The sequence below is a fragment of the Manacus candei genome, unplaced genomic scaffold, assembly GCF_025592945.1.
Source record: "Manacus candei isolate 608988 ecotype Guabito, Panama unplaced genomic scaffold, ASM2559294v1 h1tg000154l, whole genome shotgun sequence".
Lineage (NCBI taxonomy): Eukaryota > Metazoa > Chordata > Aves > Passeriformes > Pipridae > Manacus > Manacus candei.
The window spans coordinates 112,217-125,988 of record NW_026138202.1 but is presented as its reverse complement, the minus strand read 5'-3'; the positions used below and the strand labels follow the sequence as shown (position 1 = coordinate 125,988).

Here is a 13,772-nt window from a genome sequence, read left to right as displayed (position 1 = left end):
GTGACCGGCCCGGAGCCCGTGACCGGCCCGGGCCGGCGGCGGCACCGGCGCGCGCGGGCCCCACGCGGACGGGACGGGCGGGCCGTGGGCGCCCCCTGGCGGCGAAAATAAACGGCGGCAGCGACCGGCGCGGCTCGGGCTGTGCGGGCACCGGGAGCGGGGGGCGTGGCCAGCGGGGGGCGTGGCCAGTGGGACGGGGGCGGGCCCGGCCCGGCTCCGTGCGGGTCCGCACGCGCCGCGGCCGCCGCCTGCTCGCGCGCCGCACGTAGGCGCCGCTTAAAGGGGCAACGCGGCGGGGCCGCCGCCCTCGCGGCCGGGCGGGCTGCATCCCGCAGGCGGAGCTGGTGCCCTTTTAAGAGACGGCCGCCCAGTGCCGGTGGTTTATTTACATGGGGGCTCGCGGGCGTCACGTGACTGTCAGCGGCGGGGGCTGCGCGCGGAGCGTCCGCGGGGCCATGGCGGGAACCGGCGACGACGGTCTGGGGGGACCCGGGGGCACCGGCCGTTCGGGGCTGTGGGGAACCTGGAGGGCTGGGGAGCAATGGGGGGCGGGGGCGGGCAGGGAGGCACCGGAGGGTTCGGGACAGTGGGGCACGCGGGTGGTCCGGCGGGCACCGGGGGCTTCGGGGCACTGGGGCGTCTGGGGGTCCCAGCGGGACGGCCGTGCACACATGGGGGTCTGGGCTGATGTGCCACGGGGATGGGGCGGGTCAGGGGGGAGCCCGGGCCGGGGTCCCGTGGGGGCTGACACGCACCGGGTGTCTCAGAGGGGCTGATGAGCACCGCGGGGGCCGGGGCAGAGGCAGGCGGCGGTCCCGAGGGAGGAGGGCACGGCGAGGAGCAGCCCTGGGGCCCGTGGGACGTCCCGGGTCGGGAACCGCGCTTGGTGCTCCCGCGGTCTCTGGGCAGGGGTGTGGGGTGTGCCGGGGAGGGGGACGGGACAGGGTGCGGGGGTGGGCGGGGGGCAGCGCGGGGGCTGACGGCCCCTCCAGGCTCCTGGGTGGAGCTGCGCTATGGCCCAGGCTGCCCCGAGCCGGCACCCTCGCCCTTCTCCTGCCACGCTGACGTGGAGCGGATGCTGCTGGAAGCCCAGCTAGAGACTGAGAGCGGGGACGGGTGAGTTGCAAGGAGGAGCCGGGCCCCGGAGCTCTGCCGGGCCAGGCTGGGCTCGGTGACCGAGGGGGTCTGTTTGCAGGGCCCTGCTTGTGCTGGACGCTCCAGCCTGGGATGACAGTGGAGCTGGGCAGGCGAGCGAGCAGTCAGGGGAGAGCGAGGTCCTTCCTGCACACAGCCAGCCCCCACCGGGCTGCCCCCACCCCCAGCAGGTAAGGGAGCTGTCCCCTACCCTTCTGCACCCCTGGGCCCTGCTCTGACCTGCCCTGTGTCTCCTTCCAGGGGGATACGCTGGAGGAAACCAAGCGGAGACAGCGACTCCTGCCAGCGTCCCTGGGCTGGGCCTGTACCCGCTGCCCCCGGTACCTGTCTCCAAAGTAAGTCTTGTCTCCCCCACCAGCATGTCCTGCTGTCCCTGTGCCCCCATTAACCCTGCACTTTTCCCAGGGAATTTGCCTTTGTGTGCTCCCCCCAGCCTGTGCTGTGGAGCCTGCAGGGAGGTGCAGTGGGGAGGAAGAAGAGACTTTTCAGTTCAGAGCTGCTGCTGCTCTTCATCCCCTCGCTGCTGCTCAGCCACCTCCTGACCCTGGGGCTGGGGTGAGTGTCAGGGGGGAGTCTCACCCTTGGGCTGGGGTGACTGGGGGTCCCACCCACGCTGCCGGGGGACCGGTCCCGGGAGCACAGGCAGGCTGGGCCTACAGTGGGTGTCTGTGCAGTCGGGGGCTTCCTGGGTGCCGCTGGCTGCCCTGATCCAGAGGAATGTCCCCACAGGAAGCTTGGGGAGGGGGAAATGCTCCTGGGTTTGGGCTGCTCATCCTCGAGTGCTGTCCTGCACCACTTCTCCCAGCAGCTGCAGTGGACTGCTGCCATCTCCCCTTGCTCCTGCCTTGCTGGGGCCCAGCAGGCTGTGCCCATGCTCATGCCTCACGGTTGCTCTCTCCAATCCAGGATCTACATTGGGAAGCACCTGGCAGCCACCTCGGCCAACCCCCTGTGAGGAGCCCTGTGCTGCCCCGCTCGGTGTGCAGGGGGAGCCCGGCACCCGCACAGCCCGACCGCTCCCAGGCTCCGTGTCTGTGGCACGAGGTGCCTCCCCGTGTACCTCCTGTAGCCCCCGCCCTGGGAGCTGATCCCCCTCTCCCACGTAGACAGGAACCTGCTGACAGCAGCACCCAGCCGCAGGCAGCCCCTGCCCTCCCCAGCCCCTGGTTACGGGTCCAGGTCCCCTGTAACACAGACTGTAAATATGACTGAGCCCATGTCAATAAAGAGCCCTGTTCCAGCTTGGGGGCCCAGCAGTGAGTCCTGTCCCTGTGCCTGGTTGGTACAGCTCGGCTCAGGGAGTGACTGTCAGGCTCCCAGGGGGCCCTCCTTGCTGCCCGAGGGTGAGTCCCTGCACTTCAGGGTGCTGGGGTGGTGCTGACTGGGGGTTGGCCCGGGTGAGCAGGGGCATTGCTGGGGCTCACAGGGGTGCCCAGCTCCACGCAGGTGCCAGCTGATGTGTTTGCCCTTTATTAGCTGTGGCTCTGGGCTGGTGTGGCAGGGGCTGAGCATGGCTGGTCGGGGCAGCAGCACCTGCCTGGTGCAGGTGCCAGGTGTGGCCACGAGAGGTGGGACTGCACAGCACGGGGTTGCCTAGGCTCACATGCCTAGGCTCTCCCAGCTGGCTCCTGTGCAGTCACAGCACCTGGGCCAGGAGTGTGTCCCAGTGCTGCAGGATGGGGTGGACAGATGAGGGACAGGAGCTGCCTCTGGAGTGGAGAGCGGGAGGGAATTGCTCAGAAATGCTGCTTGGAAGGTGGCTGGTTCCCTGCCTGTGGTGCAGTGCAGGGAGGAGGTAAGGCACAGTGGCCTCATGGGCACAGTGGCCAGATGGCTGGGGTGCTGCTTGGGTGGGACTCAGCACAGCTCTGGTGGCAGAGTTCTGACATGGGCTGGAGCAGAACTGCTGCACCTGAGCAGGATGGTGAGGGCTGGTAAGAACATCGGGGCAGGGAAGTCTGGAGGCAGGTGGGTCCCCGCGCCAGGGGGCACCTGGAGGGCAATAGCCAGAGTTGGCAGGAGACAGGGTGGCAGTGCCCGGTGCCAGCCTGGGCATTGGGTGCACAGAGATCCCGTGGCTGCACAGGATGCTCTGGGTAGATGCTCTGGTGTCGATGCTGCAAGGGTGGTCCAGCAGGTGAGGGTCAAGCAGGGCCCTGGGGTCCAGCAGCCAGCTGGGCACAGGGGCAGCATGGGCAGGGGTGGCACCAGGTCAGAGCTGTGACATTCGCTTGGACTTGGGGAGTGGCAGTGGCGGGGACTTGAGGCCTCTGTTCCCGTCTGCTGTCGGGGATGTGGAGGCCTACGAGCAGAGAGAAGTTATGGGGCTGGGGGAATGGGGGCTGGGGCCAGCCGGTACCTCCCCTCCAGTACCTTCCCTCCGGCTGTGGCGTTGCTCTGCTCCAGGAACGTCTCGTACACCGCGGGGCTGATCTTGCGGGGCAGCGGTGGGACCTTGCTGGCACTTTTCACACGGCCACCGAAGCCAGTGGGAGACAGGGACAGCCCTGTGCAGGCAGGGGAGGTGGGCTGGGGGGCTTGGCCATCCCAGGGGACCATCAGTGTGCCCGGGGCTCAGTTCCCAGGGCTGTCAGGGCCAGTGCTCCTGCCTGCAGGAGTGTGGGGGCCTGGGCAGCAGGGCCAGGGGTGCCCTGGGGTGTGAGCCCAGCCAGGAGCGGGGGCCGGCTCCCACTGGGAGCTGCTCTCGGCACCAAGATCCAGCAGCACAAGATCTGGGATCGACGGCCGCCCCATGGGGAGCGTTTGGTGGGAGATGTGCCTGTGCTCCCAGTCTGTGCCACGGTGGGGATGGGGGGGAGAGGGTGAGGATTCCTCTGCTGGATTGCAGAGCTGAGGGTGCTGGGGGGCACAGCCCTGCTCGTGGGGCTGTTGGGGCTCGGGAAGGTGCCCCCCGAGCCGTGCTGGGGCGGGGAGTACCTGCAGCACTGGGCTGAGCCCCAGCAGCAGCTCGGCTCGGCGGGGGCTGTTTGCTGTCGGAGCTGCCCGGGCTGCTCTCACTCATGTTGTGGGACAGTCTCCGCTTCTCGTCCTGGGGCACAGAGGGGAGGCTCAGCACCTCGAGGGGCCAGGCTGGATGGCAGCCCTGCATCTCCAACCTTGGGCCCCTCCAGGCCCTGCTCCTGCCCTCTCTGCAGCAGGGGCTGCCACCAGCCCCATGAGGGGTCCTGTTTGGGCTGGAGTCTGGTGCTGCCGGCTGGGTCAGGGGTCTGCGTGCAACATGACACCCAGGGAAGTGCGGGCTGGGGGGGCCCAGGGAGACACCAGCATCACCTTGGGCTCTGGCAGCTCCGAGATGGACCGGCGCACGTCCTGCCGCCGGGACCCGAAGAGGGAGCTGGAGCGGCTCTCCCGGTGCTCGTTCCTACGGTCCTCACTCTCGGACGTGCGGGGGGCGGGCTTTGGGATCGAAGATGCCTCTGTGCTGTGGAGCAACTGGGGCAGGTGAGAAGCAAGGGGTGGCAGGGGAAGGGGAGCAGGGCTATGCCATGGGCTGGCCATAGCACTGCCCGGAGCAGCCGCCCTCAGCCAGGCACCAGCGCTGTCTGCAGCAGAGCTCGGTGGGGGATGTTCGCAGAGGACAGACATGCGTGGCTCAGGTGACAGTGGTGTCCAGGTGAGCCTGGGGGCTGCACGTGGGGTGTCTCTCCTCCATGCCCCCTATAGGGACAGGGCCACTGTGGTGGCATAGCACGATGGACCCCTGAGATGTGCTTGACATAAAGGGAAGGCAAGAGGGCAGAGGACTGGGGAGATGGGAGAGAAGCACCTGGGGCAGAGCAGAGTGAAAGGCTCAGCAGGGAGGGGTGAGTGTAGAGAGAGCGGGTGGCCAGCACTCCCCACCACAGCACTTGCCTGGCTCCAGCATGGCTCAGCTGGTCGCAGTCGGGTCCCCAGGCCATGGACCGGGGTCGTCCGCTCCGCTGGTCCTCAAAGAAGACCTGAGAGCACAGGGAGCCTGAGACACAGCCAGGGGGGATGAGGGGGCAGAGCCTCACGATCCTTCCCTGGGGTCAGCCAGGGCCAACAGTGTCCTCTGACCAGTCCTCCTGCTGTGCCAGTGCCAGTCACCCTATGGCAGTGCTGTGCCCCTCCTGGGGCAGGCAGGGACCCTGAGGTCCCCCTTGCACAGTGCCCCTCACCCTGTTCCTGCCCCAGCTGCAGCCCCATCCAGGTGCTCCCTGCTGCCCCACACCTTGGTTTGTCCAGTGTCATGCAGTGCCACGCACTGCCCGTGTCCCCCAGCAGTGCCCACCCCGTGCCTGCTGCCCTGGCACTCACCATCTCCCGCACCCCGTACTGGCTCTCCACCTTGGCCCGCAGCTGCTCGAAGCACTGCTCCATGCGCTTGTGGAAGGGCCGCAGGTCCTCTGTCACCTTCTGCCCGTGGATCCGGATCCCCTCTGCCAGCAGCGGGGTCTGTGGGAGAACGAGGACAGGTCCCCCTGGGCTTGTGGGGCTCCCTGGGACAGGGACAACCAGGGTAGATCCTCCTGCCTGTACCTGCCAGGCGATCAGGTCCTTCAGCTTCTCGATGTTCCCTGCATCCCTGGGGTGCTTTTTCAGGTAGGACTCCTGGAAAAATGCCTGCAAGGACCCCCTTCAGTCCCACTGCCAGGCTGGCCCAGCTCCACACAGAGTGGGATGGCAGAGTGGTGCCAGTACCTGTGGCCACCAGCCCCGGGCGTGCCCGGCCGGCCCCGGCGCAGCCCCCGTGTGTACTCACTGCCTCGTACTTGGCGAAGCCACCCATGACAGCAGGGTCCACGATGCCATTGAGCAGCATGGAGAGCGGGTTGATGGGCAGGCTGGGGTCGTTCTGGTGCCGGTTGATCTCACTCATGATTTTCTCATTGGTTTTCATCATTGTCTCAATGGCGTTTTCCAGGGGGGAGATGATGGTCTGTGTGCAGGGAGGGGAGGTCAGTGCCCACTGGCCCAGCCACCTCCCCCCTAGTTAGGGCTGGCAGGGTGGGCTCTCTCTGGCCCCAGAGGAGGGACCCCAGGGGCTGCACATCTCGCTCCATGAAGCTCCTCAGACCCTTGGCACTGGGTGCTTGGGGCTGAGCCGAGAATTCACAGGGACGCACTGGCCATGCTGGTCCCTGCTCCCAGCACAGGCTGCCCCAAGGTCAGTCCTGCGGGCGTGAGGCTGCAATGGCTTACAGGAAACCTGGTTAACCATTGGTGTCACTTTGGGGGTGCAGCAGTGGGAGGCACAGCCTGAGCACCGTGGCAGAGATGTGTGTGCAGTGCTTGTACAGCCGTATGTCCCCATGCCCACAGCATCCTGTGACAGCCCAGCCAGGGCATCCCAACAGCCCAGCCAGAGCATTGTGTGACAGCCCACTAGGGCACGTCACATCTCCATTGCTGTGGCTCCTGAGCCTCCCTGGATGCTGGCCGAGCACCTGCCTCTGACAGGCACAAAGCCCATGCACAGAGCCTTGGCAGCAGCTGCTAACACCCCTCCACCCTCTGCTGCTCCCCACACGTGGTCCCTGCTGCCCACAGAGGAGATGCGTGTTCCAGTGGTCCAGCCATGCAAACCTGTCCCTGCCACCACGTTGGTGCTGCTGGCACCAGCAAATGAAGGCTGTCAGTGCCTGGAGTGCCCGGAGGTCTCTGTGCCCTGTGTCAACAGAGGAACCCTTTCCCGTGGCCTGGCACAGCAATCCCACTTGGCACTGCCCCGAGATCAGCCCTGGTCCTGGGGCAGAGAGGCCAAGGCAATGCCAAAGGGGGGTCATGGGAGGGAGCTGGGAGCTGCGGATCTGGGGGCTAAAGCACTGAGTGGGCTGGATCAGGTGTGCTCTGAGAACAGGCTCTGACGGGGTGCAAGAACCAGGGCAGAGGCTTAGATGAGCGTGGGCAGGACATGTTCCCCATGCCTTGGCTCGAGCTCCTGGCAGGGCTGGGGGCTGGGAGCTGTGCTCACCAGGATCCTGGGAGGGCCCTGCTCCCCCCCTGCCCACTCCTCACCGTGGTGGTGGCAGTCACAGCAAACCAGCGCAGGATGCCAGGCAGGGGATAGGCTGTCACAAAGGTCGTCCGCTCGATCCACATGTTCTGCCGGAAGGGCAGCAGTCACCCACCGCCCCCTCACATCACCCACACTACCCCTGGCTGCCCTGTGGGACAGGGGGCCTCCCACCTCCCCTTTTTATGGGCAAAGGACCACCACCTTCCCCATCCCACGACCAGGGACCCCCTGTCTCTCCTCTGGTCCCTGGCTCCTTGCAGGGCCCCCCCAGCTCTCCCATCCCTCCTGGTTTGGGGTCCTGGCAGCCCCTCCCAGCACTCACTGCAAATTCATTGTCAGGATCATTCGGGCCTCTCTTGAAGGGCCGTGAGTAGCTGAACTGCTGGACATGGTTGGCTTTGTAGAAGCTGTGGGGAGGGAAGGGGCAGAGATGGGAGAGGGTCCCCACTGTGTCCCACCCACAAGGAGCAGAGAGGGGCTCCCTGTGCTTCCCTCCATGCTGGACACTCACTTGGTGATCTGCTCCGGGATGATCCGGCCCTTGAGCCGGACCCTGGCTTCCTCCACCGGCTGCACGGTGAAGCACTGGATGTCTGCGGGAGTGAAGGAGCCACAGGCACCAGGGGGGGACGGGGCTCTGGGAAGAGGGGTGAACCCCAGGACTGCAGGAGTGCCCACACGCAGGGCAGTGGACGGGGACCAAGCCGCTCTGCCAGCCCCAGCCCCTGCACGGAGGATACACTGCCCCGGGGAGCCCGTGATGTCCTGCCCGGGAGGGGATGTGCTCTTCAGCTTCTCAGCGTTGGGGAAGGGGCTCAGCAGCTGCATCTCGAAGTCCTCCCGGCGCTCATACTCCTTCCCCCGGTAGATGAAGACTCTGTTCTGCAGGGGAGGAAGGCGGCAGCTCATCCCAGTGCCACAGAGCAGGGCTGGGGAGCCCTAGGGCTGTGCACCAGTAAGCCCCAGAGCACTGGGGTGCAGGTGCTGCTGAGGCTGAGACCCCTGCCAAGCAGGAGACACCCCCTCTAGAAAAAAATATCTCCCCAAATGCAGCAACTGGAGGAAAAAGGAACAGACACATGGAGAATCAGGAGGTGATTGTGGCCAGCCAAGGCAGTGTCACTAATGGCAAATCCTGCCTGACCAATTCAGTGGCTTCTACAAGGGGATGACAGCATGGGTAGATGAGGGGAGGGTGACTGGACATGTGCAGAGCATCTGACCCTGTGCCCAGGACACCCTTTTCTCCAACCTGGACAGGCCTGGATGGGGCAGATGGGACTCTTGGCGAGTAAAGAACGGGCTGGATGGTGACACTCAAAGAGTTGTAGTCAACAGCTCCACATCCAGGTGGAGACCAGTGAGAAGTGGGGTTCTTTGGGTATGGAGGTGGCAGGCGTGGAGCTGCTCCCGGCCCCGCTTACCCGGAGGAAGGTGGGGAAGCCCTGCCCGTAGTACCCCACGGCAAAGTAGTCTGGGCTGGGCCGCAGCACCTTCAGGATCTTCTCGTAGAACTTGGCTTCCCGCTGCTGCAGGGGAGAAGGGCAGGATGGGGCCCTGCAGACCACCAACCCCCAGCTCATCCCCACCATCCTGCCCTGCCAGCAGCACCCCCATCCCAGCTGGGCACCCACCAGGATGTCACTCAGCATTTCGTAGTCAAAGACGTGGCTCTCGTACTGCTCCGCCAGCTCCTTGCAGATGTGGATGGCCTCCTCCCACATCTGGAGAAGAGGGGGCCAGGGCAGGGCCCCCCCAGGACAGGGTATGCTGGGGCAGGGGGCACCAGGGGCTTCCAGAGGAGACCCCCCTGCCTGTGGGGGCACCTGCGTCCCTACCCCCCAGTGAGGAGAGAAGTCTCTCCCTGTGGGGACTGGTGGTCCACTGCAGCAGCAGGACTTGGCTTCTCACTGTATCCAGCCCTGGAGCCCCCCAGCCTCAGCAAGCTCTCCTCCCGGGATGTCCCAGCTCCGGCCCCTGGCAGTACGAGGGCTGGGACTGGGATAGGATGGGATGGGGCAGGGTGGGATAGGGTAGGACAGGATGGGACGAAGGACAGTGGCTGTGAGGTGAACTCTCCAGCCAGGCTTACTGCAGGGCAGCTCCAGCCCCACCACAACTGTGGGGAGGCTGAGGGGCTGTGCAGAAGCCCAGGACTGGGGGCTTGGAGCAGGGGCCAGAGGTGGCCAGGGGCCCAGGCTTGCCCTGAGCCAGCCGAGCTTCCTCCGGCTGTGGGGGCTTGGGGGCTCGGGGGCTGCGGGGCTGGGTGGCTGCACTCACCTTGCCCTGGTCAAAGTATTCGATGATCTGGTTGTACAGAGCCTCCTTCAGCTGGCGCTGGGTGTGCAGGTGGCAGCCGTGCAGGCCCGGCACGGGGGCCGTGTTGGGCTCCTCTGACCACTGCATGGGGGAGAGGGGACAGGACTTGGCCTGTCACGCCAAGTCACCACGGCCGCCCACCCCCACATCCCCTCCGGGCCCACCGTGAGCAGGCGGGCGTGCAGCAGCAGCGTGTAGGCTCCCTCGGTGTAGTTCTCGTAGCTGATGTGCAGGTCCTTCAGCTTGTACAGGTACCTGGGAGCGATGGAGTCGTGTGGGGAGTGATGGTACCGCGTGTGGGGCCCGGCAGCCAGCGCAGCCCTGCCCCTCCGGCCGCTCTGACGTTCCCCTGGGGAGCTTGGGGCCCCGGGACTCCCCACCCCAGGTGCTGCCAGTCTCCTGGTGCTGCACTCACCTGATGTACATGGCCTGGCGGTCGATCTCCTTGTAGAAGTTCTGGGGAAGAGCAGACAAGGCTGTTTGAGTGGCCCCAGGGGTGCCACAGCCCCCCACAGCCCCCCACAGTGGGTCATGGTGCTGCCAGGACTGTCCCCGCACAGAGAAGGGGCTACCCAAGGGAGCTGCACAGCGACTCCCAAGGGACACCGGCTCTGGCAGTGGGTGCTCCCCATCTATGCTGTGCCAGGGGCACTGAGGGGACTTGGGGAGACACAGGGACAAGCCCTGCCAGCCCCAGGGACTGTGGGAAAGTGGAGGTGAGCCCCTCCCACAGCCTGCCAGCCCAGGGAGCTGGGTGGACTTGGGGTTTAGCCCTGCCATCCTCAGGGAGCTGGGGCAGGGCACAGGTGCCCACCAGGAGGTTGACGGTGCAGCTCATGCTGTAGGTCTTGTTCTCATCGTTCATGACAGCCCGGTAGTCCAGGAGCCGCTCCAGGAGTGCAGTCACCAGCTCCACAAAGTCCGTCCCGGGCTTGGCCATCTCAGAGTGTCTCTGGCAGCAGCTCAGCAGGCTGGGGAAGAGAGGGGACCATGGGTGCCACTGCACACCCAGCTCCACAGTGCTCCCACTACTGCTCTGCTCGGCTTCCCAGGGACTGGGAGTTGGGAGAGAGAAGACCCTCAACAAGAGGCATAAATCAACTCCTGGTCTGCAGTGAGACCCCCCACAGGCATGGCCAGGATGGTGGGAGACCTGACAGCTCCATCACCCTGCATGGGAACCTGATGAGCACAACAGAGCAGGAGTAAAGCCTGGGGATGGCAGAGGCATCACCTGGGGCAGGGGTATCACGTGGAGCATGGGGTAGTTCCTGGGGCAGGGACAAGTCCCAAAGCAGAGCAGGGCTAATTCCTGGGTCAGGGGTAACTCTTGGGGTAGAACAAGGGTAATTCCTGGGGTTGAGGCATCACTGGGGACAGGAGCATCACCAAGGGCAGGGACAACACTTGGGGCAGGGGCACTGCTGGGGGCAGGCAGCGGCAGGCTGGCCAGAGCAGCAGAGGTGTGCAGGGGGCACATAATGGTGCTCAGGCACCATCCTTCCTCCTCTCTGGTCCCACTCCCCAGAGGCATTCTCCAGGTCAGGGCACAGATGTGAGGAGGAGGGGGATGGCAGAGAATGGTAACAGCAAAAGGTCCATGCCCTGGGGAGAAGGTGGGGACGTCACCGCACACTCACATGCTCTTGAAAAGCTGCTTGTACTGCTCATCCCCACGGCCGCCCTCCACCTCACTGTCCAGCCTGCGCAGAATCTCATCCTCAAACTGTGGGGGGGCATGAGGATGGGCTCAGCTTGGCCCTGGCTGCTGCAGTAGTAGCCCCCAGACACGGGGCCTCAGAGCAGCCCCTCCCCAGGGACCACCTGGCAGAGACAGGTCCCTGTCCCCACTCCCAGGCCATGCTACTCCCCCAGTGCAGGTGGTTCCTGCACCATCCCACCCCATCCTGCTCCCCAGGAGCAGCCCTGTCCCTCACCCGGCTGAAGCTCCCAGTCAGCTGGTGCTCGCAGAGCATCATGTCGAAGAAGATGGGGATGGTGGACCTGCGCAGCTCCAGCTCTGGCACCAGGGTCATCTCCAGGATAGGGCCCACCATGCCCGGGATGAACTCAATCTTGCGATGGCCTGGGGAGGGCAGGAAGGGCTGGGGGACAGATCTGCACCCATGCAGGCTCCCATGGCCACACTGGCAACACCCCACTCCCCACAGCCAGTCTGATGATGGTACAGATGGACACCAGCCCATGGAGACCCAGCAACCCCCCTGCACACCCTGGCTCACCGAGGCTGTACCACATGTCCCGGATGGACGCTCCGATCGTGGCTCTCATGTCCCCGTACCTGCCGGGATGGTGGTCAGGCAGCATCGCTCTGCAGCCCAGGGTGTGGCACACCCTGGCCAGCTCGCCCCAAAATCCCTGACCCTGTGGCATGGCGGCAGCCTGGGGCAGGGACCCGAGGTGTTGCCAATCGGCTGGAGTGGACTCACTTGGCCAGGATGCTGTTGCGCTTGGCTGGGGAGAAGTTCTCCAGCTGCAGGGACTCCTGAGTGAGGAAGGCCACGGCCAGGTGGAAATAGTTGTTCCAAAGCTGCAGTAAAAGCACAGGGATGAATGTCAGGCTGAGTGAAATGGGGGGCTGGGGGCCAGGGTGTGTCCTCTCCTGGACCCCCAGTCCCCACCAGGAACTGGCAGTGCCCACTCACCTGCAGCTCGAAGCTGCTGTTGCTCAGGAACATCTTGGTCAAGGTCGTGGCAAAGTGGTTGATGGTGCGCAGGAACTCCCTGGGACCAAGAGGCCACAGGCACTGAGCAAGGGCAGCACCAGTGTGCCCACTGCCCAACCCAGTGTGCCCACCATGCACGTGCCCACCGCTGTCCCGCAGTGGGGGCAGGGCAGGGGCCTTTGTGCCCACTGCAGCACAGCCTGACGCCGCCTGGGTGCACCAGTCCTGCGTGCCTGGAGCTGTGCTCCAGTGTCTGCCTGCCCCGTGCCCCATGAGGAGCCCCAGGGTCTCACCCCCAGCCCCAGTGCCTGCCTACGGGTCCCTCCCAGCCCAGGTCCTCACCGGTTCTGCACCATGTTCATCACCACCCAGTCGCAGGGATACACTGTCTTCCCAATCAGGTCCTTGAAGAGAATGAAGGTCTCCATGAGGAAGTCCTACCAGGGAGGAGGAGATGTCAGGAGGTGGGCTGGATCATGATGCCCTCTTGGGAAGACAGGGAGGTGCTGTGAGGGAGGTGCTGGTGTTGCCAAGGGGCAGCACTCACCATCAGCTCCGGCCGGGAGGGGAGTGCCTGGATGTAGGCACTGTAGTGGTCCTTGTCCATCTGGCTCAGGATGGCAGCCATGCAGGCCACGTAGTGGCTCTGGGGGAGATGGGCTGGTCAGTCCCGTGACCATGGAAGGGGACACTATCGGTGTTCCCCCAGTCAGTCTGTACCCTGGAGGCCCAACTGCTCTGAGGGACATTCACCCCCCGCCCGCCCTGGTTCCCTCCACCCCAGCTCCACAGACTTTTCCTGCCCCCTTCATCTCCAGCTCCTGGTCTGCACATCCCACTCCAGCAATGGGATGGCTCTGGCACCTGCCATGACACCGAGGGGATGCAGGCATAGCTCTACAGCGTGGTGCTGAAGCATCTCTGTCATTTTTAAGGTAATTTAAGGTCATCTGTGGATGCAAAGGCATTTTGAAAATAGTAAGGAGGTTCTTTCTGGAGCCCGGTGCCTCCAGTGAAGGGTCCCAAACTGAGCCCTTGGCTCAAGTCCAGGAGGCTCCTGGCTTTGTGGTGAGATAAGCAGCCTGCGCAGGAGCAGGATGCTGTCCAGAAAGCTGTCCTGGGGATCTCTGGGGTAAGAGCATCGTCCTGCAGGCTCAGGATGAGTGATGGTCCTGTCGTGCCCCAATGTTACTGATGGAACTCTGTGATCATGCCGTGAGCCCTGTGAGGGCAGCACCGGGCACTGGGCACCACTGTCCATCCCGGGTGTGCTGGAGCAGCCCCAGCAGCTCTGCACAAGACACGGGTGCCACAGGAATCTTCCAGTCCCGGTAGGTTGGTCAGTGCCGGAGCATCCTCCTGGACAATTTCACCGGCCCCAGGCCAGCCCTTGCCAACAACATGGAGCCCAAAGGGGACAGCCCAGGGCGGTTCGGAGGAACGTGGTTGCTGCCAGTGACCAAGGGCTCCAGCTTCGTCCCCGCAGCTCCCAGGCAGCCCCGGGAGCTCCTCGGGACGGGGCGCAGCCCTCTGAGGGCTGCTGCGGGGAAGCCACGGCCAAAACTGGCTGCGAGCGGATTTGCAGGGAATGATCTTGTGGGAAGCGAATG

At 65.1% G+C, this 13,772-nt stretch overlaps 3 protein-coding genes across 5 annotated transcripts in view; 1 reads left to right on the top strand and 2 right to left on the bottom strand.

The window, feature by feature from the left end:
* The first annotated feature begins 215 nt into the window (after nt 1–215).
* Nucleotides 216–2,395, top strand: LOC127463343 (BCL2/adenovirus E1B 19 kDa protein-interacting protein 3-like). Of its 2 annotated transcripts, none has more exons than XM_051772653.1 (6): nt 216–477; nt 993–1,116; nt 1,196–1,321; nt 1,396–1,490; nt 1,589–1,710; nt 2,062–2,395. In XM_051772653.1, the coding sequence occupies exons 1-6, from the start codon at nt 390–392 to the stop codon at nt 2,365–2,367; spliced, it is 861 nt and encodes a 286-aa protein (XP_051628613.1). In that variant the 5' UTR covers nt 216–389; the 3' UTR covers nt 2,368–2,395. The 2 variants fall into 2 exon arrangements, with proteins under 2 accessions (XP_051628613.1, XP_051628614.1); XM_051772654.1 differs by having other exon boundaries at nt 1,196–1,325; nt 1,561–1,710; nt 2,062–2,246.
* A 107-nt stretch (nt 2,396–2,502) lies between these two features.
* LOC127463327 (uncharacterized) lies at nt 2,503–4,674 on the bottom strand. Its single transcript, XM_051772624.1, has 4 exons — nt 4,447–4,674; nt 4,093–4,204; nt 3,529–3,662; nt 2,503–3,457 (listed from the first exon to the last, which is right to left on the bottom strand). The coding sequence occupies exons 1-4, from the start codon at nt 4,672–4,674 to the stop codon at nt 3,368–3,370; spliced, it is 564 nt and encodes a 187-aa protein (XP_051628584.1). The 3' UTR covers nt 2,503–3,367.
* The window catches only part of LOC127463334 (dedicator of cytokinesis protein 2-like), a 47,918-nt gene continuing 38,733 nt past the window's right edge, over nt 4,588–13,772 (bottom strand). Inside the window, exons 29-49 of one of the 2 annotated variants that reach the window (XM_051772638.1) lie at nt 12,710–12,808; nt 12,505–12,599; nt 12,142–12,220; nt 11,926–12,026; nt 11,719–11,777; nt 11,413–11,561; nt 11,116–11,201; nt 10,290–10,446; nt 9,891–9,931; nt 9,640–9,730; nt 9,437–9,556; nt 8,791–8,880; nt 8,581–8,685; nt 7,897–8,038; nt 7,668–7,749; nt 7,479–7,563; nt 7,156–7,242; nt 5,900–6,076; nt 5,677–5,760; nt 5,455–5,592; nt 4,588–5,114 (exon numbers count right to left, since the gene is read on the bottom strand). In XM_051772638.1, coding sequence (XP_051628598.1) covers nt 4,698–5,114; nt 5,455–5,592; nt 5,677–5,760; nt 5,900–6,076; nt 7,156–7,242; nt 7,479–7,563; nt 7,668–7,749; nt 7,897–8,038; nt 8,581–8,685; nt 8,791–8,880; nt 9,437–9,556; nt 9,640–9,730; nt 9,891–9,931; nt 10,290–10,446; nt 11,116–11,201; nt 11,413–11,561; nt 11,719–11,777; nt 11,926–12,026; nt 12,142–12,220; nt 12,505–12,599; nt 12,710–12,808 — 2,484 coding nt within the window. In that variant the 3' untranslated portion in view covers nt 4,588–4,697. The remainder of the gene's footprint in view (nt 5,115–5,454; nt 5,593–5,676; nt 5,761–5,899; nt 6,077–7,155; nt 7,243–7,478; nt 7,564–7,667; nt 7,750–7,896; nt 8,039–8,580; nt 8,686–8,790; nt 8,881–9,436; nt 9,557–9,639; nt 9,731–9,890; nt 9,932–10,289; nt 10,447–11,115; nt 11,202–11,412; nt 11,562–11,718; nt 11,778–11,925; nt 12,027–12,141; nt 12,221–12,504; nt 12,600–12,709; nt 12,809–13,772) is intronic. The other variant, XM_051772640.1, reaches the window with a different exon arrangement.

Bases quoted from the DNA above. Each gene is read 5' to 3' on its own strand.
- LOC127463343 (XM_051772653.1), top strand. From the start codon at position 390: ATGGGGGCTCGCGGGCGTCACGTGACTGTCAGCGGCGGGGGCTGCGCG. The intron at 478-992 runs GTCTGGGGGGAC...CGGCCCCTCCAG, and splicing joins GGCGGGAACCGGCGACGACG to GCTCCTGGGTGGAGCTGCGC. The intron at 1,322-1,395 runs GCAGGTAAGGGA...GTCTCCTTCCAG, and splicing joins CCGGGCTGCCCCCACCCCCA to GGGGATACGCTGGAGGAAAC.
- LOC127463327 (XM_051772624.1), bottom strand. From the start codon at position 4,674: ATGGCCAGCCCATGGCATAGCCCTGCTCCCCTTCCCCTGCCACCCCTT. The intron at 4,205-4,446 runs GTGATGCTGGTG...TCTGTGCCCCAG, and splicing joins CGGAGCTGCCAGAGCCCAAG to GACGAGAAGCGGAGACTGTC. The intron at 3,663-4,092 runs GTACTCCCCGCC...CTGCCTGCACAG, and splicing joins GGCTCAGCCCAGTGCTGCAG to GGCTGTCCCTGTCTCCCACT.